This window comes from Haliaeetus leucocephalus, unplaced genomic scaffold, assembly GCF_000737465.1.
Source record: "Haliaeetus leucocephalus isolate CR32 unplaced genomic scaffold, Haliaeetus_leucocephalus-4.0 Scaffold1007, whole genome shotgun sequence".
Taxonomy (NCBI): Eukaryota; Metazoa; Chordata; class Aves; order Accipitriformes; family Accipitridae; genus Haliaeetus; species Haliaeetus leucocephalus.
The window spans coordinates 1,277,366-1,304,613 of NW_010973443.1; the positions used below are offsets into that span (position 1 = coordinate 1,277,366).

Below are 27,248 nucleotides of genomic sequence, written 5' to 3' on the forward strand. Positions count from 1 at the left end.
CTGAATGTCCATTATAGGCAGATCTAAAACTTTATGGACACAACCAAATATTGTATCAGTTTTTTGATAGGTATGAACTTTGGGTTTTGTACAAGATGCAGTGCTAACTGGACATACCACTGTAATTGTGCAATTTCAGGCATTTACTGGATTAAATCCTAACTACACTGAAATCAGTGGCAAACCACCATTCAATGGCCACAATCTATCTACCATTTTTTCATTAAGGTCAAGATACCACCACTACCTGCAGATGTTACTATCCTATTTCTGACACTCCTGTGATTTCTGCTTGCCATGCTTGCTTATCAAGACACTCCTGTGTATGTTCTCCAGCATGAAGAAACTGCCAGGGACTAGAGGACCTCGGCGGCATCTGACAAGTTTAGTGGTAAAGCACGTTGGGCTTGGTATTAGAAGGAAACAATCCCCACACACACCCTGAAGAGTGGGAATGGGCTACCCTTAAACAGGGCTCCTAAAAAGGAGCTATCTGCTAACACAAGTTAGAACAGACTTCAAGCTGCAGCTAGTGCTCATCTTCCCCTTTTTTTAATCCTATGATTTCTCAATGGTTGTGCAGACCATTCAAACAGTCCATCATTAGATGTCAACGAGGGTTGGGCTGACTGCTGAACTTCTACATGAGTCAATGGAGCAGCAAGAATAACTTTTTTTCCCCCACCCATCTTTCTGCGCCACACTGCAAATGCCTGCTAGGTAGAGCAAGGACATAAATGAACTTTTTTTTGACTCTCATAAAAGTTGCAGAGATAAAATTGGGAGGCAAAACCCCCTTCAGTCTCACAGTATAATGGATGCAAAGCAAACAGGTTTCCTGAACTTTTTATGATTTCCAATGAATAGTCAAATACATTCAAGCACTCTTACATAAATATGTCTCTCAAATGCAATCAATTTTTAATTTTTGGTACAAGAGACTGGGATCCCAATCTACCTATATACAAACAGCACAGAATTACAAAAAGAAAGTTTATCTAAGTCAAATTTCTTAATTTTTATTAAATTCAAAAACTGCAGGGAAAAAAAAATCACAAGTTTCTAAGTACAAATAAAAACAAACCAGCTAAAATAAAATGGTTGTCAAGTTAAAACTAATTTTCCATAATTTTCCCTTCCTTGCTATTGCCCACAGTACCATCGGAAATCCCACAAGTGCTTTAGAAATTGATTTTATCTAACAAATATGATAGTAAACCATAAGTTTACTATGTAAAAAAGCAAACCGTTCAGGCACAAGATGGCAGAAGACATAAGCACAAATATCAACCACGCTTCCTTAATTTGTCAGTTGAAATCCAGGTGTGCTAAAGACCTGCATGGTATTGTATTCAGAATATCAGAGCTTACTCAGTGAAATAAAGGGTCTTTTATTTTTTTTATTTTAAGTTTGTTGTGTCTTTTTTCCTTCCAGAAAACAAGGAGAAGCTGTTTAAGTCAGTGGTAAACCTCACTGGTCAGTGCCAGAGTTCTGGCTAGGAGAGTGGCAAAAGTGACAAAATGGGTTCTAGCATCAGAGAGTGAGAAGCAGAGAAGCTGTAGTGTGAAAAAGACTGGTTCATACTTGTGTTGGCAGTGTAATTAATAGTTTGGTGACCACCAGCTAAAATAGCATGACAAGTAGTCACATGCTATTTGAAGATATCAGCTGGGCTAGGTCATCAGCTGCTCTCCAACAGAGCACTGGCCAAGGTGAACAACTAACATCTGCTGTTCTTCTAACTACACCTAAAGAAACTGTCAAACTGAAAATTAAATTATAACAAAATTAAAACAAGTGTTGTTCCATATTCCAGAGTCTACCTTTTACCCATGATTTGATACTTGCCATTCTAAGAACAGGTGCAGTTCCACTGTCATTCATAAATACAAAATTTTATTTGCACTTCATTAGTTTAGAAAGACCACAATGTTTTTCAATACCACAACATTCAGGACACACCAAGTTATTCAAATATATAACTACTGATTTACCATAGCTAAACTAAACAGTGTGTTTTAATAAAAGATATACCAAAGATATAATTCACAAATTCATTATCAGACAAAAACCTAACACAGTATTTGCTTGATGGGAATAATTTCCACCACTAGGAAAGAAAATAATTTTACCTTAGGTTCCCTTCCCCCAAACTCTACAGATGTCCAGACAAATACACATATATATCCCTTAACACAGGAAAACGTATCATCTTAATTTATTTATTTTTTTTTAAGAATTTGTCTAGGACAGCAGCATTGCTTTTTATACCTTCTTTTAGAGCTTGAATATATCTGCATTCTTTTATTGAAACTTAATGATTCTTGCAACCAAATTTATGCTTACGCAGAAAATTATATATGCTATTTCAGAGTGCAATCTTAGATCTGCACCAGATGTGATGTCTTGGTACACAAAGAAAGGGTGCAGCATTAAACAAAATAAATAAAAGACTGCCAAAAATTAAACTTAGCTTTTCAATAAATCCAGTCAGCAGAGGATGCTACAGCCAAAAATGTTTTCACTACATTAAAAGGAAACATAATGCCGATTATGGAAGCTTTGTACATGAAGTCCTCTGTTTTTAAAAAATTTCTCTTTAAAATAGTTAGCAAAGCACCATATACTTATCTTCATACCAGAAGAGTTTCTGCCTGCCTGTTTATAATAACAAAGAACTATTACAACATTTATGTCAAGAATAGGTATAGATTTAACTTCTCCTCCTCCTCGACTGGAAGTGTGGTAAACCCCCACCAACTGTACAGTATTTATAACACTGGGGTAATGAATGAAACATCATTGTGAGGGAGAGGGGTAATAATTAAATGTTATAGCTGAATCCTACACAGGATTGCATATTTGCATATTTACAAGTTAGTGTGTAGCTCTGACTCGAATAACAAAGTGCAACAAGAAACTGCCAAAGGATTGTAGTGCAGAGTAGTACAGATACTTTCTTTACCCTCACACTCCTATTTTTCACTCTGTATGGAGTAACAAGTCAACAGCAACGGACATGTGGCCTTGGAGGAGGCAGTTCTGGTGGGATTTCTGGCTCTGGTTGCAGGGACAGGATACTGTTGGACAATTCATTTCTTATAACATCCAGTGGCATCTTAAAGAAAAGAAAAATCACCTGTAAACAGTCATCTGCATAGAACTCAGCACAAAGAGCTTGTTTCAAGAGTTCACTGTCAGCCAAAACCTCAATTTAAGGATCTTTTGGTTCTTATCAGTGAACTACATTCAAGTAAGTTGTGTTAAGAATTTCTCTAAGAAAAAAGTTACAAGACATTTTCAAAATAAAGCCACTTCCTAAACCAATTACAACAAATCACAACAGAACTGCCTGCAAATGAAAGCAGGCAAATGTACAGTCAGCTGCTGACATATAGTGAAATTATAGGAAAGAGTAAGTATAGCAAATAGGAGCAGATGTTTACTAAAATCAACAGCAGTATTTAACTGAAGTGTTCAGCAGAGCCTGTGAACTACATCACGCCCACTACATATTAACCAAAAATTTCACCTGATGGTGTGCACTCACCCTCTGTGTCTTCTCAACAAGTACCTGCAGTCATTATTTAAACATTGATGATTTATGCGGTCAGAGGAACTACCCCCACCTGAATATTTTACCTTTTTCAGAATGTCATCAACAAGTTTTAGAAATATTTCATCCACATTAAAATTATCCTTGGCACTTGCTTCACAGAACCGCATCCCAGTTATTTGCTGTGCAAACTGATGGGAGAGAAAATATAATAACTACATGAACATACGCACAAACAGCAAATACACACTCCTCACAAAACCTTTAAAAAAACCCCCATAACTTTCCCCAAATCTGTGACTGAAGTCTAATTTGATTAATAATCCTGAATCTCCAAGGTACAGCAAATACTGCCACATATAGCTGATTTTCACTTAAAACTGGTTTACTGGAAAAGCGTGCTGCATTTTTCCAGACTTAAATCTTAGAAATCGATATATTCAGTTGACATGGATTGTTGCAGATTGCCAAAAAGTAAGAACTTTTCAGAACAGTTAATCTTAACCATATTATTAAAATACAGAAAAGGAAAGTACAGATGTAAGAATTAGCCTTGACTCTCTAACAGAAAATGCTTCACTTCCAAATGCATGATGGGTAGCTGAAGGAAAATGTATGAGTATGTCCATACTGAAAGTGTCCTGATCAAGATGGTGCTTTGAGTATCATGCTAAAATGTATTCTATTGTCAGGTTTCTTACCACTTTTGGAGTTGGAAGAGAACAAAAGAAACATGAAAACAAAGGTGAGCTAAGTAATCAAGCCAGGCTGTTGCCTGTCCTAAAATACTACTGAAAAGCAAGCACCTAGAAGGCTCACAAAGATGTCCTGAGCAGAGGTATCTCCATTTGTGATTCAAGTCTTCACTATATCCTCTTTCAGAGCCCAAAAAGGAGTATCCCCTGTGTAGTGTAAGCCAACTTGTAGTTTACTCTTTCTTTAGATCAAAGACATACTGCTCCAGCAGGAATGCATATAACTGCACATTCTATAAAAGTAAATACTATATGGATTTTGACAGAACACCACCACACTCGATAGGCTCCTTAGGTCTAACAGTCTGAACAAGAGTAGCCACGGACCATCAGAAGCAATGCCATAGCAGTTTTGCTTCTAACAGTAACTAAGAATTTGGTTAGACATGTTCTTACCTTTTCTCCCTGCTGTCGAGTTATCTCTCGATCAACTTCACAGTCCAGTTTATTTCCAACTAATAGAAGCTCTGCATCTTCTGAAGCATACTGCAATTAAAACATTTTTAATTAACTAAACCTAGAAATGTAAGATTTTGTAATGCAAACATGATATAAAAAAAGGGCAATTCTTCTACTAAATAAGGAACCACACCTACACAGTGTACATGTAAATGTTCTTCCCTAACATTTCAAAAATTTTCAACTTCAATTTTCAAATTCCATTTTTAAAACATGACTTGAGAAACAGCTGTTCTAGTTTATCTAAGAATGAACATAATGACCTTATTTCACAGACAGGAAATAAAACTTCCCTTTCTTCCCCACCTCCCACAATGCACAGGTAAATGAGTAATGTTACAGATTTCCACTGACACTTCTAACTGGGACAATTCTAGTTCAAGGAAGCAGGAATGGACAACTATTTTGCAACAAAAACACATTAAAGTTAAATCCTGGCTAAAAAAATCCAGTGAAAATTAGTTGGCATTAGTTTAATAATCCTATATCAATGTTGTTAAAAGTCTTAGAGTACCTTTGAGGAAAAAGAATTGCTTCTTAAAAAAAACCACGTAAAAAGAAAATACTTAAGGCCTACCTTATCAATCATTTTCATCCATTTTGGTAAATCATCAAATGTTTCCTTCTTGGTGATATCATACACCAAAATAATTCCCTTGGCACTTCTGTAATAAGCTGAGGTAATGCTGTTGAATCTCTCCTGACCTGCTGTGTCCCTAAGAAGCAGCAGCAAACATTAGCACAAACATTTCACCAGTTTGCAAAGTACAGAATAACTTTGTTTACATTTTAATAAAAACACCCTCCCACTCATTAGACACTCTATATTGAACATTTCCTCCTATATGTGTCAATCTCAGGCAAAAAAAAAAAAAAAGGAGCAGTATTTTCAATGCTAAAAGTTTCCATACCAGGACTACTTATCCCATACTAACTTCACCAAGAAAGGCCACCAAACAGTTCTACATGCATCTGAGAATGAAGCTGTCCAATGAAAATATACCAGCAGATGAAGCTGTTTTTGTGTTGTTGGGGTTTGTTGTTTCCTTTTTTTTTTTTTTTTAAATAGCCCTGAAAAAATGAAAAAAAGAAATGGATACACCCTTATCAAACACAGCTGGACACCCAACTATAAAATGAGCAATGCACTGATCATTATGATTCAAGCTTTCAGAGCCTTTTTGGATCAACCACAGCAATTCAGCCATGGTTCTAAAACTAATGCAGAAGCTACTGGCAAAAGTGAATGGAAAGAGTGAGCAACCACTATATGGTACAGCTTTTGAAAGTAGATACCTGGCTTTCACATTTACATCTACTAATCTGAGGTGTTCAAATAACATTTCCATTCTCACTTTCAGCATTGTAGGTATTTCAGACAGGATGCATTTACACTGTAGACTATTTTCCAGCAATGACACCATGTCGCCCGTACTAGCTATGGCTTATATTCCAAAGTAGATGAGACAGAAGGGTTATTTTTTACTGAACCATGAAAACCTGTGAACTGCTTTTAATCATATCATCAAGCCTGCATGTGGAAGATTTTTGGCAGTTATACTAAAAAAATAGCTGGTGTATACCCTAAGTCTTAAAATGTGACTGGTATCACAACTGGAAACTAAGTTACATGGTGCTCCAAAGTGATCAGGCATTTGCTGCTTGAGTTCAGCCCCCAGAGTCAACAGATAATTTTGAAATTTCACTGTTACAGCATATCAAAATATGGACCAAAATGAAGAGTCGATGGGGGAAAGTGCGTGCATGTGTGTTGGGACTCAAAAATTCAAAAGGAACTCTCTTCAACAGTCACATTTTAGACAAAAGGAGGAGGAGGATGAATTTGGGAATGAGATTAACAATGGAGACCTAAAACACTTGTTACCAAAAAAAAAAAAAAAAGTCATGTTCACAAAATGCCACATTGATTGTCCTGAAGAATTAATTCTTTTAAAGTCTATGCACAACAAACAGTAGAATAAACTACCACAAACCTATCTTGCTCTTCACAAAATCTTTAAAAATTTCAACTAAGCAGGTTTAAAAGTGAAGTAATTAACTTTTTCCTGAAATAGCCACAGCTGTACCTGATAGCAACAAATCTTTGCTAGTGGTTTCACAAAGTAAACCAGAGTCCACTAGAAAAAGATTTGAAACCTCTTCTTCATAGCCTGTGGAAAAATATTGACTTAGACTTCACTGCAAGCCAATGGCATTGCAATATGGGGTAGAAGAGAACAAATTCCTATAGCATCCATTTTTATTTTTATTCAAATCTCATTCTCTACTCAGAACTTCAGAATTACATTCATACAAACCTTTAGGACCCTGCAGAAGGTGAAAACAGGTAGCCTGTTTCAGTAAGGTCAAGCTCTAGTAGTATTTCTAGTAATATTTCAGATGGTTAATTGGTTGCTTTCTTATCACTAATGAGGCATCTTTATTAAAGCAATACACATTGTGGCAGCTGAAATTACATATATAAGTACTACTCGGAGCAAGTAACTCTACTTTCTCTTCCACTACTTCTTTGATATGGTTAGATTTATTTTTTGAAAGGTCCTTTGGATGTTCACTCCATGAAAAATTTAGAAGTTCTAGTATGAACCGTTGATTTTCCACATATGGATAACATTGCTTTAGTGCTTATGAACAGACTTCTCAAAATTATGACCTTGTAGAGCAGCCCCTGCCATCTGTTGCTAATCCAGCCTACTGATCAAGTGTATTAAGGATGGGAACCCTTTAGTTCCATCATTCTGAGCAGACATAACTAGATGGCAGGTGGAAGGGCATACCTGATGTGGAGGAATGCATCAATTCTAGCTTTGGCCAGAATAATGGAAATGCCTTTTTTGTTTTTTGGTTGGTTTTTTTTTTGGCTGGCTGGCTGGTCTTCCCGCTCTTCTCTGTGCCCCTACTGGAACACAGAAATAAAGGGGCTATTTCAGAGTCACCTGGCTGTACCTTCAGGTCAGTGCTAAGGACCTTTAGCAACTCCATCACAGAGGGGCTACCAGTTCACACAGTTCATACATTAGAAAAACAGAGGGGAAATAAACACACTAATGTTCAACTACCCTCCCTAAAGACAGCCATCAACACACTGGATAAGCTAAGGGGTAAGCGATGGAGCCAACTACACAACATTATACTCTGCTACTCCAGCTATCTCCAACTCTACATTTGCCGTAGCCTACCGAGTGCTCTATCTCCAAGTCTACTTGGTACTATCAGCCTCTCCTCACCCCACAAAACCCTAGGCTCTTTAAAAATTTATAGTATTCCCATGCTGCTGCTCCTCTTGGCTGCTGTATCCTCAGGTCCTACACTCCCCTTTGTGTAGACTGTTCACCCAAATATCACACAACTTGTAGTCTGTCTTGCTGGCTATTCAAGACACACCATGTGCTGTGGCCAGTTTAAAACATCCATGGAGAGCCTGGCTGCCCACTACATAAGTTAAATGGCCAGATGGCCACTGACTGTCACCTGCCAGTTGTGCTAATTACAGTGCATTATGGCTGACTTTCTTTGCCTTGCTTTAAGTCATTGACTTCCCCACACTTCACAAAATCAGTATTTCTACTGCTGCAGGAAGTTTAAACTAAACCAGTCAACAGGTTTCTGACTGTAAATATGATAATCCTTGTTTCCTTTGAAAAGTGGAAGAAAATAAGCTGAATTTGCAGTCTGTAACATTATATTAATATTGTACTAGCCTTCAAATAGTAAGGTGAAAATTAGAAACCAATTTCTGCAATAAGTAAGTTTAGAATGCAACCCCAAGCTACCTAAATGGGCTGCAGTTTGAGACTATCGAGTTCATCTTTCATGTGGAAATCTCACCTTCTACCAGGCACTAGCTTATTTTTCATGAAAATGTGCAGTAAATTCTTCCACTATTGAAGAAAAAGTGACAACTCCTAATGCAGAAGTATTAAAAGCATATGCAACTTAAAATGCCTTCCTTTCATGTGCAGTGCTGGAGCAATTAAGTTTGTTATACTATCTGCATTGATGTATTATACTCCTGCAGCTGGAGTATTTTAGTAAGGATAGCTATTGAGGCACTAGTGGAAAGCTGAGAAGAAGAGATGAGCATTATTTAACTGGGCTAACAGTACGCAAGTTCATGAATTTCATTAAGTGGTATTAAGTGCTGCTAGTTCTTTATTTGCTCTGGTCAGACTCAATAGAATAAGTCAGTTCAATTTAATTCAAACTCCGGAAGTCCAAATAATAAATTACTACAGCTTGATCAATGATTTGGCATCACCAAAAAAACCCCAACAGATTACTCCTTTTTTAATGCTAAAAGCCATTTTCTTTTACTGATGTTTTTTAAGAAATTGTTCTAATGGAAAAACACTGGTATTTCTAAATTGTAATTAGAAACATACAACATATGACACCTTGATCATCTATAATCTGCAATAAAATCCCACTGCTTGACTCTCTTTTTCTGCTTCCAAACCAGAAACTAGACATCACTCCAAAAATACAAGCATTACACCAAACAAAAGCAAATAAACACCACCCCCCCAGTCCATTTTCAAGTGTTGACTTGTCATATTCTCACTGTTTCAGACTGCATAAAATACAATACAAATATAGTTGATCTTAGTTAAAATAGGTTTGGACAACTTTTGTTTTACATAAATGTTTTCTGTGTCTATCTAAAACAGTTGCTTGAAACAAACACATGGACAGACTCCAAACTGTCTTTGGCTCTGAAGTTAAATTAATTTTTTATGAGTGGTGGTGTGAAGTGGCAACAGAAAGGAAAATATTTTTAAACGTAAAGAAAAATTTAACACTAACTTAACACTTTCACACACTCTGTGCTTTTATGGAACCTACAGGCAATATTTTTTTAAATTATTAAGTCATTTTAGAGGTTAATTCTACTTGTCAAGTTGAGCTTTTTCCTTCCATAAGCCACAAATATATGTAAGATCTTTTATTACATGAAATAATTTGTTTCAGAGGTACTGAACAGAAGGAACTACATTCTGTTATATTCCAGGACAGGTGAACTTTTCCTCAGACTAGTCCTCATCCCAGAGATCTTCTAAAACAACAACTGTCCATTAGAAAATGCTGACCTGGCAGAACGTGAACTTTTTATGAGAATGCACCAATTGAAACAACCTTCAGAAGCAAGTCAAGACTTCTTGCCAGATCACTGGCTTCCTTGGACATTAAACCTGTGGAGATACCAGAGAGTCCCTCTGGCTCGCCAGCAGGAAACCGGGTGCAGTGGCAGGGCACCATGGTTTCCAGCAACCAGGTCCTTTCAGAGGGGAAGCCAGAAGTGACTGCTGCTTGTGTCAGTCGAGTGCCCAGATTACTCAAGTAAGAGGGCACAGTCAGACACCCTACTGTCCTGCCAGGCAACTCCCGGCACACCTATGCTTCAAAGCATGGAAGTGGGGTTCCTATTATGTGGCCTAGTTTTCAAGCTTTGAAAAAGCACTAATCAGTGCTCAGATTCACTTGGACGCTTATGCTATCCAGTAGTTCTGGTTACTTTACTCCATGACCTGAGCTGTGTGCATGCATTACTTCTCACAGAACATATGAACTTATTTCAGCCAGGAACTGCAATGCAGAAGCAGATTTACTGTATCTACTACTTCTGGCAGCCCAAGGGGCACTACCACTGTTCCAGGTGGCACAGAAAAGATAGACACTACTCCGTGTCCTCACTGCTGCTCTACCATTTCATAATCTAAGGAGCAGGAGGTTGTTTCCTGACTGAAAGTCAGGGAAAGAGAGGAAGAGGCACTGTGAGGCAGCAGGGACCAGATATGAACAGGTAAGCTAGAGGCAAGAGCAGATGCCTCTGTGATCCTTAGCACACAGTATCCCATTGTGAAAGGAATAGGGGAGACAAGTCCAATTTGTCTACTACTCTACTAACAGCAGCAGGTGTGAAAGCTGCTTTCAAAAGGACATCTTGCACATGTAATGGCTTGATACATTCAACACAGTACTGCTGGTTTTTGATAAATTCAAGTGGTATAGTTCTGTGGAGAACACTGCTGATAGAGTGGTCAGTGGAGAGACAGGTCAAGTGACCATAAAAATACCAAAGTTAAATTTTTTAAAAACTGTTCTTGTTTGATTTTTGAAGTAGAATCATCAAATGAGTAAGAAAAATATAATCAAACTTTGATGCTTCAAGACATAACCTTAGTCATTTTAAGAAAACAGATAAGCATAAACTTCAGAAATTACCTGTTCACTAAATAAAACAGTTTTTTGTAGTAAAGTTACTGTAATCATTGTATATAAGACTACCAGGAAGTATGAGGCAACCTTAATTCTGTCTCTGTGTAGGTATGAAAGAAGACTGACTTACGATCAGCCATGCAACTTAAGTCTGTATTTCTAAACTTCCAAGTGTTTGACTTAGTAAATGCTCTCCTCTTTTAATCTAACAACTGAAGGTACAATAAGGAGCCAAGGGAACTGGGGTTGTTTAGTCTGGAGTAGAGGAGGTTGAGGGGAGACCTTATCGCTCTCTACAACCAACTGAAAGGAGGTTGCAGCAAGGTGGGTGTCAGTCTCTTCTCCCAAATAGCAAGTGACAGGACAAGAGGAAACAGCCTCAAGTTGTACCAGGGTTTCGATTGGGTATTAGGAAAAATTTCTTCAGGTTATCAAGCACTGGGACAGGCTGCCCAGGAAAGTGCTTGAGTCACCATCCCTGTAAGTATTTAAAAGACATGCAGACATGGCACTTAGGGACATGGTTTAGTGGCGGACTTGGTAGTGTTGGGTTTACGGTTGGACTCCATCATCTTAAGGGTCTTTTCCAACCTAAATGATTCTATGATTCTGGGATTCTATGATAAGAGTTTATAAACAGGGCCAACAACATATGCAACATAATTCAGGATAAATTAGCAAGAGGAGTGCTTATCTAATTGCTTTTCCAAAAAATTAGAAGTATGCCAGGACAGTTGTAAGGATTTAGTACAAGAACTGCATTTTAACAGCCACTGTTGGAGAGTAAGTGACACTTAGGAGCGGGATGTTGTGTTCATGGATTTTATATTTTAAAATATTGTCTCTTTACATTGTGTTTTCTCTACCATTTTAGCAGGGCTTCACACAGGAGTAATGGTCATATTTTAGCAACCTATCAATTTTTAGTTTTAAAAGTTTCCTATATCCTACTAGCATATTCTCAATATGTGGAAAATAATGGTTTAAACATCTCTATTCCAACAAAATATCTCTCCTTTAAAGTATTTATTCAACATGAAGAAATTGTTTGATAAGCTTAGCACATTTCACAGCAAGAATTCCTATCAGGCATACAGTAGCATCTCCATATCAGAATTTTTTTATTACCTCTGTCAGCTCCAGCAGACCCTGGCTAATAATTGCTGGCTCAACGGCCAGCCTTGCGGTCATAGGTTTCCAAACAGGGACTGATGATGGATGAAGACATGCCACTAACATTCAAGTGTTAGGTGACTGATGATACCAAACATGAAGCTGCAGTTAACTCAGAGGAAAGCAAGACAGACACATGGTGTGACAAACAGAGTTGATGGTGACCTGCCAAGAGGAGTTAGTAAGCTGAATTCACTGCATCCATGTAGTTAAGAATGAAAACCCACCAGAATATCCCAAAAGAGTGTATTTAGAGCTTTTTTCCCCCTCTGTGGATTGTTAGCTTTAACAGTTTAACTACAATGCCAATTATGCATCACACACTGTTAATAAACCAAAGCTAAGCTTCTACATAGTAGTATGTAAGATTAATGTATAGAACATAGCTGGTTTATTCTCTCATAACAATGTTCATGTATTGTACTACTCTGCAAAACAAAGGAGCTCTTAAGCTCAATAATTTGTAAACAATAAAAAGTATATTAATCAATATCAGGAAACATGTAACCTACTCCAGAAGGGAAAAGCTTAGCTCACACTTGGAGCTTTCTGTAATAGGATATCGGTACCAGTTAAGGTATAGAGTCTTATTTGTATGAGATCATTTTACTTCTCAGTGCTGTTTAGAGTGGATATAATTTACTTAGTCTTGAATGCCCTTCACTTTAAAGTTATTTAATATAGTGTCAAAGAAACAGCACTGCCTATACAAAGTTTTAGAAAAACAGTTTAGAAAATGTTTCACAGTTGTTTTATAATTGCTGTTACAATGAAGGTCAGCTTTAAACAGTCCAGAAAATAAATTAAAAAAACCAAACAAACAAAACAACAAAAAACCAAACCAACCAAAGTGTACTTTCTGTAGTGTCTATTTAACACAGCCACCTTCTGTTATTTGTAGAACTCCTATTCTTGTGAAGGTGATATCCTTCCTCTAGGAAAAGGGGCTTGAGACCTCTGTGATGCATTAACATTTCAATAATTACTTTCATGTCCTATTTCTAACTTTATCTCTCCTTCTCCTCCTTTACCCTCACAAAAATCTAAGGGCTATTTTGCTTTGCCTAAGTCTTGTGAGAATGGAGGACAGGAGGAATAGGGTAAGAGCTAAACCAGCTTATAACAGTTAATAGTATTAGACAGGCATATTAATTCATGCTAGAACACAAAAATTAAAACATACTGCTGGTTGCACGTTTGTTTTACTTACCAGATTTGTAATCTAATTTTCTTTCCTCTTAGCTCTACTGTTTTGATTTTAAAATCAACACCTATAAATAAAATACAGTAAACAGAAAAGGAGGAATAAGAAGCAAAAGTAATGAGGGTGTAATTATTTCTATTTTTTTTTTTTTTATATATATATATCAACTTGTAACAGTCTGAACAAACAGAAGGGTTTGCACTACTATGGGTCACCTCAGTAATATCATCGGGATTTGACAACCACTATATAGTCTGTGAGCCATCCAATTTGGCAGCATCACAACATAAACCTTCCACTTTGTGCAACACTTGCAGCAGCAGGTAAACCCAACATAACAGTAAAACAACAGGCACAGTATGTTTATTTCTCCCCTGTTCACCTTGACTATCAAGGACAAGCCTGCTCTACTTCCAACTGGCACAGATGCCCTGGAGGCATGGAGCAAAACCAATCCCTCCACATCAGTTTTGCTGTCTGTGAAGTGGGAACAATACACATCTGATTTCCAGGTTAGATGCTTAGCACCTGTAAAGTGCTTTAGAAGAAGTGCTGGAATTGTGGTTGGTTTATGAAGAAGTTTATCAGCACTGTCATTCTTAATTCCTGCAAATATTTATTAGCAAACTGCTTAGATTTAGAGAGGGTATTTGACTTTTAAAATTTCTTTTATACCTGTATGGTACTTTTATCCATCATCTCAAAACTCCAGCCACATTTTGAATGCATGCTAAATATCAAAGATAGAACCATGAAGACTTTGTTATACAGAAAGATTATACTTCTATAAAAAAAATAATGCTGGTAATCAACACATAAGACTTACTATAGTGAAACAATACCTAGACACAAAAGATTACCACCTGGACTACGAGAATATTTCAGGGTATAAATGTCCTAGAATATCATAGCATTTGTAGATTGTGAACCTGTTCTTTTTAGTATATATTTGTATGAAGATTTTTGCTTCAGTTCTTCCTTCTGAACACCATCCCTCCTAACAGTGCTAAATCAAAAAGGGGCAAATAAAAAGACAAAAGAACATGATTCAGACTGGTACACTTAAACTCACACAGAAGTGTAGGAGCGTAGTGTGTTGGAAACACTTTTGCTACTTCACATACAATTGTATACCAAGGATAGGGATGGAAGTGAAGAGGAAAAAAGATTTTTATTCTCCGTAACAAAAGCTATGCGTTTTCCTCATGTCTACCCTTGGTAAAAGCCAAGTGTCCCTGCTGATATTGTTACCAAGTCAAAACTGGATTGTAACTTTGACAGAAAGGACTGAACTTGGCCCTCATGCAAAGCTTTGCAAAACGCCTGAAAATTTAGGTAGGGGGAAAAAAAAGTGCATTTTACACCCTGAAAAATAGTTACACATTGTTGATTTGGCATTTATTTCAAAGCGCTTTTAAAGATAGTTATGTCTGTAAAGTTGTTGGATGAGACAATAAAATGGACTCCGTTTTAAAAAAAACTAGACACTTTACTAATTGAACTGTAAAGGATAAACTCAATTCTGGTTTTAGTTTGCAAAGCAGGTTGCCACTGTTCAGCTAGACTAGATAAATGGAATGATCACTGATCTTCATTCTCCTAAACAAAAATCCCTTCAAACAGCTTGCAGTTGCACATTACATAGTAATAAAAGTACTGGTTATCACCACAATATTTGTGCTCCTTCTCCATGTCCTTAAAAGCATCTAGCATGCTTATTCACCAATTCTTGGAGAGCTATTCCGGTCATACGATGCTTATACTTCACTTATCAAAGTGTATCCCATTCAAACCCCAGCAGGGTTCTTGGGCAATACAGGAGCTAAAGTGTTAAACTGATTTGTACCATACAGTCTACAATTTTAATAGCAATTTTCAAGTATGCATATGCAAATTGAGAAAAATTACTAGAATGACTAAAAATTTCAGAGCATTTATTAATCCTAACTTTAAGAAATATTTTTGTACACTTTCGAAACACCACCATCTGTGTTAGTGTAAAAGCAGAAGTGAAGTGATCCAGCTATGCTCTACTATCCAAAATGTGGGAAATAAGAATTCTTGTAATTACTGCTTTTCTATTAACAAGTGGGTTTTTTTTTTGAAGAAACACATCCATTTCTACTGTTAAAAGCCTCTTCTCTATGTAAGTCCATTTAAACTATAAAATGCAGTTGTCTCAATGGTCACAGCTTTGTCTACAACAAGACAGCAATTTTACTTGCTAAGGAGATAATCAGTATTAACTGAAATTGCTTCAAACCTCTCTCTTCCTCAAGGAAGTCTGAATATAATTGCCCACGTGTCTCAACCCCAATTCCCAATCCTGCCATTATCTCATTCACAACATACTGTATGATTTGTCATTCATCTGAGAACTCAGGTTAAAAAATTTTTGCTTTTCTCTCCCACAGAAACATAAATAGAAAAAAGACTCTATGATGCTCATACAGGTGGGTGTACTAGTCTTAGGCTAGCAATTATTCTTGTAGAGCAGCTTGATCTGAGCACAGAGAGAATACAGCTCTGCTGTGTGAAGAAAAAGTCCTATTGTCACACACACAAAAAAGTCTAAACCATCTCCGATCCAAAACTGTGTATTAAAAACCATCACAGGAATTTCACATAAGTTTCACCAACTCCAACAAAATATTTTTATTTTTACAGACATGGTTTATACACTGCTATCTTACAACAAACCAAGGAACAAAAAGGTTCTGTTGTATTTTTTAAAAGGAAAAATAAATAATGAACTATGGGGAGAAAATCCAACTCTTCTGATAAAGTAAATCTTCAGCTGGGCACTTCCTGGGACTCGTAGGCACAACATATGAATGAAATGAAGTAGAAAAATGCCTAGATATTAAAGAGATGGTTTCAAAATAAATAATATGTCAACAGCATTCTTACTTCAAAGGCAGATCTTTTTACTAATAACCTTAAAGTCATACCATGAAACGTTTCCCTACTGTTAAATTTTGCAACGAATGATGCAAACCAGTAACAGTTTTGGAAAAGCAGATTCTTCTACAAAACTGTTTGAATCATTTAACACAAGTCAAATAGCTTGCCAGAACTAAGCAAAGGTTGCTCAACTGCTTTTTATAATTGGTAATGCTCTGCAAGCATCAACACAATACCAAAAGCTTCATGTCTGCCAATAGTGAAGGAAAAAAAATCTGGCAACTTTCCTTTTGCACATGAAGAAACAAATTCCTAAGCCTGTCAGGTTTCATTACCATATTTCTCCACAGACCTGCCAAAGGTAGTGCTTTGAGTTTATGTGCAAATCAGTAATTTAATTAAAACACCGCCACAATAATTTGTTTTCCACTTCAATTTCAAATATCATCTTGAGTTAAGAAGTTCAATGAAACAAATTATTTAGCTTGATTAATGTCAATGACAATACCCAAATGAAAAGTTTTGCTATCCATACAATTACTCCAACTATTAAAAACAAGAGGAAAACCTGTTAATATTGTCTAAAAGTCTATCAGGAAGCTAACACTTTCCAGTATTACAGATAAGAAAAACTTATTAGTCACACATGACGTTGAGAGTTAGAGAACTGCACCTTTCCATTCACATATGCTAAGCCAGTCTTATATGTTCTTTGTATTTGCAGTTGCAGAACAGAAGATTTGGACCAACTGCTGAAAACTCCCATTCTTCAGCAAAATAACTGCAAACAGTTCTTTTAAGCCTCTCCACTCAGCACAGGACAGAGAAGGCATTAAGCCTGCTCTTAGAAAATGGTGGATTTTTTTGAAGTGCTCTGTAATACTATAGTGTTGATGCCAGCAATATTTGATAAATTCTTTAAAACCCTTGCTTCAACAAACACTTAATTTACAGTTGCTCTAAGCAAGACATGCGTTTCTCAGTCTTGCTAAACCTAAATCTAAGACCTGTTAAGTACAGACAAATTGTCAGAATTTTTTCAAGTTTCACACTGTTTGATGATACTAGTAGTCCTTGCAAGTTGCTAGTCCCTTAAGCCAGATACCAAAACACAACTAATGCCCAAACTTAATAAACTTGTGCATTTGTTCTGTTCAATCCTGCCAGAGGCTGCTCCAGTCTTGAAGCTATATAGCTGCAGAGTGGTGTGCCTGAATGTGTGCACTGACAGTCAGGACTTACTAGCCCTGGGATAACACGGTACTAGCACAGCTACACCAACACATTCCCCACCGTGTGCCTCCAGTTATGGCGGGTATCCCCTAAAAGGATGTCAATAACAGCTAATACAAGCCACTTAAGCACCTTGTGTCCTTAATTATGCAAATAGAATGGAGAGCATGGGTTTATATGTAGTTCAATATAATAGAGGAATCAATAATTACTGTTGACAACTGCATTAAATCTGAACAACACATCTTGCAAAGCAAAAGGATTTTAAAAGGCTCTCTTTAGCTGCTACAACACTGGGAAACTACTGCTGGTTTGCATGCTACCTAGTTTGTATTTTAAATACCTGCTGGCTAATTTGTTGTCAGTGCATAACCAAAAGTACACATGCCATGCAGCCAACAAGTGCATGTGCTTATAATCATACTGAAGCATGCCCTTTGCCAGGTCATAGTGATGTGAGGGGAACCAAAAGGTTTATCACAGTCTCCCCTCCCATTAAAAACTCGGCCTCCTCTCCATATATCAGGCTTGCGTGGAGCACAAGCAAACAATGCGTTCAGTTTTTCTAAAATTATTACACTCACACCATGAGTAAATCTAGACCACCACCTCTCTTTTTATGAATTAAAAGGTGTGCATTTTGATGTCAGATTTTGACCCCCATTTTTCTCTGGAAAGGCCTTTTTCAGGAATCCAAACACACATCCCATACACATATAAGAACGAATGAAAAAGGCACAAAAATACAGATCTCAGCTCTGGTTTGGGCTTCTGATTTTGTATCTGTTAAGCATTTCAAATTATACGAATTCAGCTTGCCCTACCACTTAAAACTGCAAATATGCTGCTGCCCTCTCCCCACAGGCTAGATAAATGTCAAATAAGGTATTAAGTACAGCAGCACTTTGGGGTGTGCGTAAGGCAAGATTATTAGTTAAGGATTTTCAAAATTTTATACAAAGCACATTGTTTTTGTTAATAGCACATGAACTTTAGATTAAAAATATGCTTCATGCAAATGAGAACATCTATTACAACATGCACTAAACTGAAACTATGCTTTTTCTGAGGAAAATAAAGGGCTAGTAGAACAGAAGGGGGTTTTAAAAGTATATTAAACACACAGCTAAGCAAACTGTCTGCACTCCTTTCCAAAATAAACAGCCTTAAAAGAAAGAGAACAGATACTCAAAATAGAAGTGCACTAATGAAGTTTTAGATAAGGGCAAGTTGGTGAGGATGACGTATCTTGTCACTGAACCAAACTTGAGACTGTTCCAAACTTGAGACTGAAATCCAATAAAAATGAAGTTTAGCCCAGAACAGTTTTATAATATATTAATTTCTCGCCCCAAACAGAAACTAAAAGTTACCTACTAAAGCACAAACTGAAACACACACAATTGGATCTAGCCTCCCTTTTTAATAGTAAAAGAATTTGTTTAGAAATAAAACAAATAGTGAAGAAACTTCTTACTATGCATTTTGCATTTATGTTTTCAATTTTTTTTTTTTTTTTTTGGCCTAAGTGGCAGGAAATGGAAGTGGAAACTGTTTTGCTTAATGCACACAGAGTGACCTTTCAGAGGCCAAGATTTCCTGATAAAGTTAAAGGAGGAACTAGGAAAACAGACGCAAGTAGAGCACAAAAACCCCCTCCAACTAAAATCAATTCCAATAGATTAAATTTTCAGAGGCCTATTAATGATTCGCATCAAAGCAATTCAATCAGTGAAAAATAATCAGACTATGTTTAAAGAAACACAATTAGTTTAAAAATTCAGAGGTTGCATATATACTAATTAACCATTAGAACAGACACACAGTTCAAAGACTATGACAGTTTATTTAATTTGGACATCTGACAGAATTATACAGAGAAATTTTCTTACATCCCCTACAATTGATGACTGAGGTCACATGCTTCTTGAGGTAAGAACCACCTTTGTTAGTCCTGGTTTGTAACTAAATGCAATACAATACTTACACCTATCAAGAAACTTCTGAAGCCAATGAAAAGATGCTCAATAGCTCAATAGCTGATTTCTACCATCTCGCTTGGGTGGGGGGGGGAAGCAAGTGACAATAAAAGGTACATGGGGGGCAGAGGGCAAGGTTACAAAAACTGTTTCAAGAAAAAAACCAAAACCATTGTATCTTATTTTAATTGAAGCTGTAGGACGTGCAGTTAATTTTAAAACACACTAAAGCAGAAATACTTCTTTCAAACTGCATATTATAAATTTAAAGATTTTAAAGATATTTGGAAGCATTAAGTATGAGTCAGATATAAGCCAGTTTGGGGATTATTTTAGAGGCAGGTAAAGTACGTTGTCCATAAAGCTTCGGCGTGTAATTCTAGAATGATTAACATGCAGACATTTGAGACTACTCGCCTAAAATAAAAGCGTACCCACATCTCAACTGGCAACTGTGCTACAGACCAGCATGAAACAGATACACCAACAACAGAGAGAAAAAAAAAAAGAAAAAAGATTTAGTAATATACATGCGGTGACTAAATTTTGAAGGTGTAATTATAGTGAGTTTTTCAGAAACTGTCAGTAATTTTTGAATGTCCAATATACAGCTTCTAAACATCTCAGATGCTTGGTACTTCCAAACTCAGTGAGAATGGAGGAAGTTATCATTTCTTTACATTCTTGTGGACAGTAAAATTATAAAGCCTTTCACAAGATGTAGGCTTTTGACACTAATTATGGTATTAAGTTCAAAGCATGCACCAAAATTTTGATAAACAGAATGAGGTAGAAGGGGAACGCAGAAGGAATAAGACACTCTGTACCTTCTTGAACAAGACTTATTTTCAAAACTTCTGATTACAGAACAGGAAAACATAGTGAGCTACTGGTCTACAACTACCTGACCTGAAAGAAAAATTGAATGTGAAGAAAAATTAAGCTTATTTCACGAGCAACACTATCCAGATTTTTAAAAAGGCAGAATCTATTTCAAAATGAGACTGAAGTTAGCATTTTGGTTTGGGTATCAATTCTCCCACTCCTTGGGCTATCAGAAGAAATAAATTGTAAAAGTGTTGCTATATGCTGTTAATTGCAATCTTAACAACTGAGAATATTAATATTTTTTCTTGTTTAAGGACAGCCTAGTGAAGATAGTTTACAAAGACTTCAGGATTTTTGTGATGAAAGGCACTCTAAAAAACTGTCTCTTCCATTTTATGGTTTAGATAAATCCATAATTATTCTGCATAGTGCATGCACTATGTTCATTAAACGAATGTTTAAGCTTACAACTCCCAGAAAAAAATAAGGAAGTCCATAACCAAGAATCAAATGGCCCTACTTTCTTTTCTTCCTTCTTTGCTACTGACATGCTCAGCTGTTCACAGCAGAGACTGAGTTTGACAGCTGCATTCCACTGTCCTTGCAAACTAAACTCTGCATTTGACACCATTCAAGTGGCCTCTTCATTTTGCCTGCTGTTTTACTTGTGTATTCTCATGTATGTACTGACTAGGGACTACAAGGTACTCTGACAGTTCTCTAGTGCTGATATAACCCAGTACCTGAATATTTCTATCAGCTAAAGTTAACATCTAGTTTACAAATGAAGAAAACAAAGTCACTTTCAAATTTACTCTTCTTTGCAACCTCTTGTTAATTAAAAATGCCATACCTCTCCAAAACTCTATTCCTGAACCCTGATAATTTATATCATCCATCTACTATATTTTCCTATTTTAGAATATAGTTTTGTTACCTTGTGAGGTTTCAAATGATTACGCATAGACAACAATTGCTGACTACACCAAATGCTGTAAAATATGCTTAGTTGACACATCTGAGGCAAACCATTACTTGCAAGGTGCTTTCAGTTGCTGTAGTCTTTGGTGTCAGCTACAAGTGATAAACCTACTCCTGAAGGTAAGAGGCAGCTTCCAGGGAACACAGGCTTCTGTTGCAAGTTGCATTTCCTAAACTTACGGTTGCAGAACTGAAGACAAACAAGGCAGGTTCATACAAGCATCCTAATTATCTTAAGGTTTTATGTAAGACAAAACTGTTTTCTGTGCAAGTTTCCAGCCTCCTGCTCTCCTCTATTTGTAGTTTGTCAAGTAATTGCAGCACACCATTAATCAGATTTTTTTTTTTTACACTATTCTGCAGTAGCCAAAAAGCCAGTATGTAAGAACAGATAGGTATTAACACCCTGGACATGTGAAGCTAAGAAGGCTCAATATTCAAAGAAATACTTATCATTAATCAGAACTTTCTTCCTTTTTTGTACAACAGCAGAAATTTCTCAGTATGAATAGAGAGCTGATTTTGTGTATAAAGCAAGGACATCTTACTGCTACTTCTTCACGTTGCAGTAAAGCAAGAGACATCTATTTCCACCCTTTCTTCCCTTCCCCACCCCAACTAAGTTTTCAGTGCCATCTTTGGAAAGAAAAAAACAAATATTTAAAGAAAAATGAAAATTAATTATATTTGTCAGAAAGAGCCCACAGGCACATACAAGTGTAGCAAAAAGATAAGTGTTCTTCTAGTTGATGCAGGATGTTTTCCTTAAAAATTTATGTAGGTTGTTCTTCATCTCAGATTACATCAAATTACTAAACTTGTTTTTAAAATGTGATTTTTATTATTATATACTGAAAAACTAATTTTCAAATGGTTAGCAAGCCGCATACCATGTTTGCAGTGCTTGTGAGAACAAATACTGACTAGGTAACTAAAAAACCTGAGGAGCAACTTAAAGGGCAGTTCTGAAAAATGACCAACTGATACTTTTAAAATGACTAGACTGATACTTTTAAGTGAATATAATTATATGACAAACTTATGGGAATGAAAATTAACGTTTATGTTGTTAATCCACATTTTTTAAGGATAATTAAGAAAGGGTTTGAACTGTGACAGAACCCCCAAACATGTATACATCTATGTAATTATATAGATGTATATATTTATATATCATATACATGTGTGTATACATATTAAAACCAGAAGCTGCCTTACTTAAGATTGCTCTGATAAAAGATAAACCTAAACTTTTCACTATTACTATTGTTTATTTGATGGATGTTAGGCATTTTTGCATGGACATGGGTATTTTAAAAAGAACTGATAGGGAGAAGACTGCTTGGAAGAAAAAGTTATGGAGCTCTGTAAATCTAACGAGTTCCCAACTTACGTATCATTTCGCACTAACATCAAAGTAAGGTGAAACAAGGTCAAAGAGCATTTTTGTGAAGTCAAAGGAGTCTTATACCACAGTGCATTTGCATGCCACTGATCTGGATCCCACAGGCTACAATTAGTCCAAAACAGATCACAGGTCACAACATTCCCATCCTGATCCACAACAAACCTTCTTCCCATTACAAACTTAGCTGAGTAGCTCTACTTAGGATTTTGCTTGTAAATCAGGACTTAAGGAAGCTTTAGTGTTTACTACAAGCAGTACTGTAGTTTCCTGTGAATAGCTGCTAAAAGGAGACAGCAATGCATGAGGCACCCAAACTGCTCTGGTATTATCAAGGGCAAGGCCTCTTTCCTGGGATGCTGTCAGACCTGGTGGAAAAGAGCTGAAGAATAAGACTAGGCCTCAGAAACTTTACATACTAAGCCAGCACGTAAAAGAAAAGCCAAGGAGCTCAACTTGATTTGAGGGAGCAGGAGAGTCAGCCGCCCAAGACGTGAGTCAGCACAGGGCCTCAGGTTTTGGTGAGCAGGAACCTCAGGTTCAGAGATTAAAACCCAGAGAGAAGCGTAATGCCTGCAGCAAAATTAGATGGACAGGAAATACTGCTGATTACAGGAATTCTGTAGAACTGTCATGGAAGAAAAACAGCAGAGAGATTGGGAATGAGCTAAGATTTGGTGGATGCAGGTAGGACAGACAACCGTGACACTGAGCAGTAGTTGGACAGATGCTGGGAAGAGAATAGAGGCCTTTAACTATTAAAATAAAGGTACTCTGATGAAAAAGAGGGTGAGATAGCACCATTTTAAAAAATTAATATATAAATTATAACATGACCACTATGGAGAGAGATCTGAATTAAGATGTATTTCCTTCGGGATAGGAACTACTTGGGGTGGGGTAAGGGAGGGGGGAAGAAGCAAAGGCAAGCACCTTTCCTTCACCACCCATCTTTGAATCTCTTCACAAATGTGGCAATGAGTATTTATCCACTACCTTTGGAAAGATGATCCTTTTTCATGTTGAATTTGGCATACTTGTTTTTAATCATCAAGAGTCTGAAAAATCTCCAAGTGATAGTTTTGGATTGGACAGTTCTGCTCCTGTGTGAATAATGCAGGTGCATGGGGTCAGGTAACAAATCATAAATGGAGATCAAATTATTTTAAAAGTGTATATTTATGTTTGTTGACAAAGTAATATCATGCCAATGTTACCCTCGCACAAGCATTACTCCATTATAGAAAAGAAGTTACCTTAGCTACTCTGGATTTAACACTGGCAAGAAAAGAGTAATTTTACATCATTGCAGATACAGAAGAACATTTCTAAAAACAATTTCTTTGACCAAACAAGTAATAAAAATAAGTTATAACCTCATAGTAAGAACAAACATTCAGACCTAACACATAAAATTGGGAACAGCAACATTTATTTCTCATCTGACAACCACATGCAAAAATCAGTAAGTTTTTGAGCATATTGAGCATTCTCACTACTATGTAAATAGCAGATTAAGTAGACACAATATTCTATGCAACTAATTTAATGCCCAAAATAAATACATCAAAAGAATTTCAGATCAACAGCACATCGTGTGCCGTTACAAATAATGTACTGAAATCTGCCAAGCTATTTTTGAACACTTTCAAAGAACTTCAGTACTTGAGATAAGGCTGAAGACATGTTGATGTGTTTTTATTATAGAATTTACTTTACCAATCTGGCAATGTAGTCTTCTTAAATTAGCATCAAAATACTGTATCTTTCTTAATTGAATCCACACCTCCCCTCTTCAGCAGAAACACTCCACTTCTCAATGACACAGCATTATTATCCTAAACAGCACTTAGGGACAGGAGACAGCCAAAGTTTTTGGACATTTGCAAGTCTTCCACTGTTGGAGAAGACCTCTGAGTAGCCTGTACACTTTCATACAAAAGGTTAAGGTGTTAAATGTTGTCCTGTTCGGCCTGTATTTCCCCAGGTTTAATATAAAATCAAAGTAGTAAGGTTGAGACCATTAATATCAAGGTAAGGGATTAAATATGCATTCTAGCATTCCATTTAAAATACAGCTTCACTAATATAAGGTAGACGCAGCAGATTTTAGTCATTTGTTTGGTTACATAGCCTTTTCAAATTTAATCTCAAGGTATATTCAGTTTACATAACTTCCTCTGAAACTGGATCAGTCACAGGGTTTTCAAAAATGTTTCAAAACACATCCTCCACCTGTAATTCTTGAAAACCACTGCACTAAGTGGTGACAAAGAAAGAGCTTTATGATTTCAACCATGTATCAAAGTCTGACCTCAGGTCATTTTGAAGTGTGGGTTATTTTCAATCTACATGAATGGTAAATAGCAGAGGTTATTTTTTCTTACTCTACAGTGCAAAAAAGCAGGGTGCAAGCCAACTGGGAAAAGCTCTTTCATTTAGCAGTCAAAGGATCTGGGGGAATCTCAACAGCTCTCAAGTTTAGTCTGAGAACCTTGAAAGAATGCCATTACTCTCAAGTCTTTCTACATGTATTTTGGCACAAGTTGATCTCCCTATGCTGCTTTATGTCAGCACACTTTGTACATCCAACATTATGTAATCTTTCATATAGCAGCATCCACCATTCATTTCCTGTTTCTTTTCTAAAATAAGTAAGCTTCTCTGCTTCAATCACTGTCTCAGTTATCTAACAAATCAGTTTTGCTTACAAGGCACCAGACTTGAAGTCTGGACCAGGGTCTAGAGTACCTCCTCTCACTTCTCAATATTTGCATCAGGAAATTAACCCTAGTTACAGAGAGCAGCCCAGCCTTGAAGGAACCGTTAATGTAGGTCAACCCAAAGAAGATGCATGCGAGTTCAAAACAATACATAGACCTGGAGAAACTATAAAGAATACATTCCACTACTAGTCCTACTTCCTCAGCTGTACCATACATTTAATTAAATCTGTCTGTCTACAGAAGCCATCAGCATTTCTTCATTACAACATATCACTTGAGGATTAATGCCTCTGATATGCTACACTGTCTTTCTAACTTCTATGAGGTTAAGTTACCAGCTTCAGAACAAAAATATATCAACACTAACAGTGCTAATCTGCATTACCAGTTTTGGATTTTTAGAGGACCTAGGAAAGAATTTAACAATTGGAAAAATACACATTAAAACTAAAGCAAGAGTAACTGTGAATTATTTTGTCACAGGAAGATAGTTTTGGATAGTAATAATTCAGCTTTTAAAAGGCAATACAATCACTTTCCATCAGATGTGATGAGTTTCCTCACATTCCCAGCTACGATTAAGCTAAGCACACATATTTTCCAATGACACAGACTTAACAACTGCCTTGCTGCAATACTCGGGAGTTCAAGCACAGGACTCTAATAACAATGCAGACTAACTAGCTTGTCTTCCTCCCTTTACATATATTGTGTATTAAAAGACAGCAGGCATTAAATTACCTCCAATGCTCGTACAGATGACTAAACCATGAATAAGGCAGCATACTACAGAACTAGGATGCTGCTCTCCAGCTAGTTGTGCGAGGAGCAAAACACACAGTGTGCTCAAGAGGTACTATAAAACAAAACATTGACTTCCTCAGATCTAACATCACCGCGGCGGGGGGGTTCTTGATGAAGGCGTAACACCAATCTGGAGTTAATCAGACTATGGTCTGGAAGAGCATTTGAAGTCCCACTGACTACGCCGAATACGCACTGTGCACCTTTCAACTCCCAAACATGCTTCAGTTTCCCTATGTGCAACGCCTAAGACTTGAGCACAATAGAATGTTTTACCAGCCATCCCTAATTTTTTTTAAACTGTGTTTTTGGTTTGTCATTAGTAAGGCTGAAACAGGATACCGAACACCTTCTCAAAACTTGCAAAGATAACTAGGACCTCCACGATCTTTCCGCCAAGAGCTGGGAAGTTTGTCACCAAGGGCTCCCTCGCCAGAAACCCCGTGAGCTTCCCACTGTGACATGGCACGCGGTCGAGGAACCCACCCGAGGCGACACAACCCCACTCCGCCACACGGGAGGCTGGGCGGGAAGGGGACCACCACGCACCCTTAGGGGGACGAGGGCTGGGGGGCCCCTGAGGGGAAAGCCTCGGCCCGGCACGTGGGGAAGGGGCCAGGGAAGGCAGCCGCCACACCGAGCCCCGCGTTTCCACGGCCGGGCCCTGCGGCAGGGTGGGCACGGCGAGCACCGGGGCGAGGACATCCCCCTCCCCCGGGACGGGGCGTGCGCGGCCCGGCGGGCTCCCTTACCCACGGTGGACTTGCAAGCCTCGCAGAAGGTGTCGTCGGTGAAGCGCTCCATGAGGCTGGTCTTGCCCACCCCCCGCGACCCGATGATGATCACCTGCAGCTTGAAGTCGGCCGGGCGCGGCGGCTGCTTCCTGCGACGGGACTGCCCCCCGGAGAGCGCCGGCGACCCTCCCGCCGAGCCCGCCCCGAGGTCCAGCCCGCCGCCCCCCCCCCTGCGCTGCGGCAGCCCCGAGCCCGGCTCCATCAGCGAC

The 27,248-nt window shown here is 37.6% G+C and overlaps 1 protein-coding gene across 1 annotated transcript; it reads right to left on the reverse strand.

Moving 5' to 3' along the window:
• Positions 1-993: 993 nt before the first annotated feature.
• RAB12 (RAB12, member RAS oncogene family) lies at positions 994-27,241 on the reverse strand. Its single transcript, XM_010584831.1, has 6 exons — positions 26,998-27,241; positions 13,392-13,452; positions 5,349-5,487; positions 4,709-4,798; positions 3,644-3,748; positions 994-3,119 (listed from the first exon to the last, which is right to left on the reverse strand). Exons 1-6 carry the CDS (start codon positions 27,239-27,241, stop codon positions 3,006-3,008), a joined length of 753 nt encoding a protein of 250 aa, XP_010583133.1. The 3' UTR covers positions 994-3,005.
• Positions 27,242-27,248: the final 7 nt, after the last annotated feature.

Bases quoted from the DNA above. Each gene is read 5' to 3' on its own strand.
- RAB12 (XM_010584831.1), bottom strand. From the start codon at position 27,241: ATGGAGCCGGGCTCGGGGCTGCCGCAGCGCAGGGGGGGGGGCGGCGGG. The intron at 13,453-26,997 runs GTAAGGGAGCCC...TTTTATTTATAG, and splicing joins GGCTTGCAAGTCCACCGTGG to GTGTTGATTTTAAAATCAAA. The intron at 5,488-13,391 runs GTAAGTAAAACA...GCTGCTTCTTAG, and splicing joins AAAATTAGATTACAAATCTG to GGACACAGCAGGTCAGGAGA.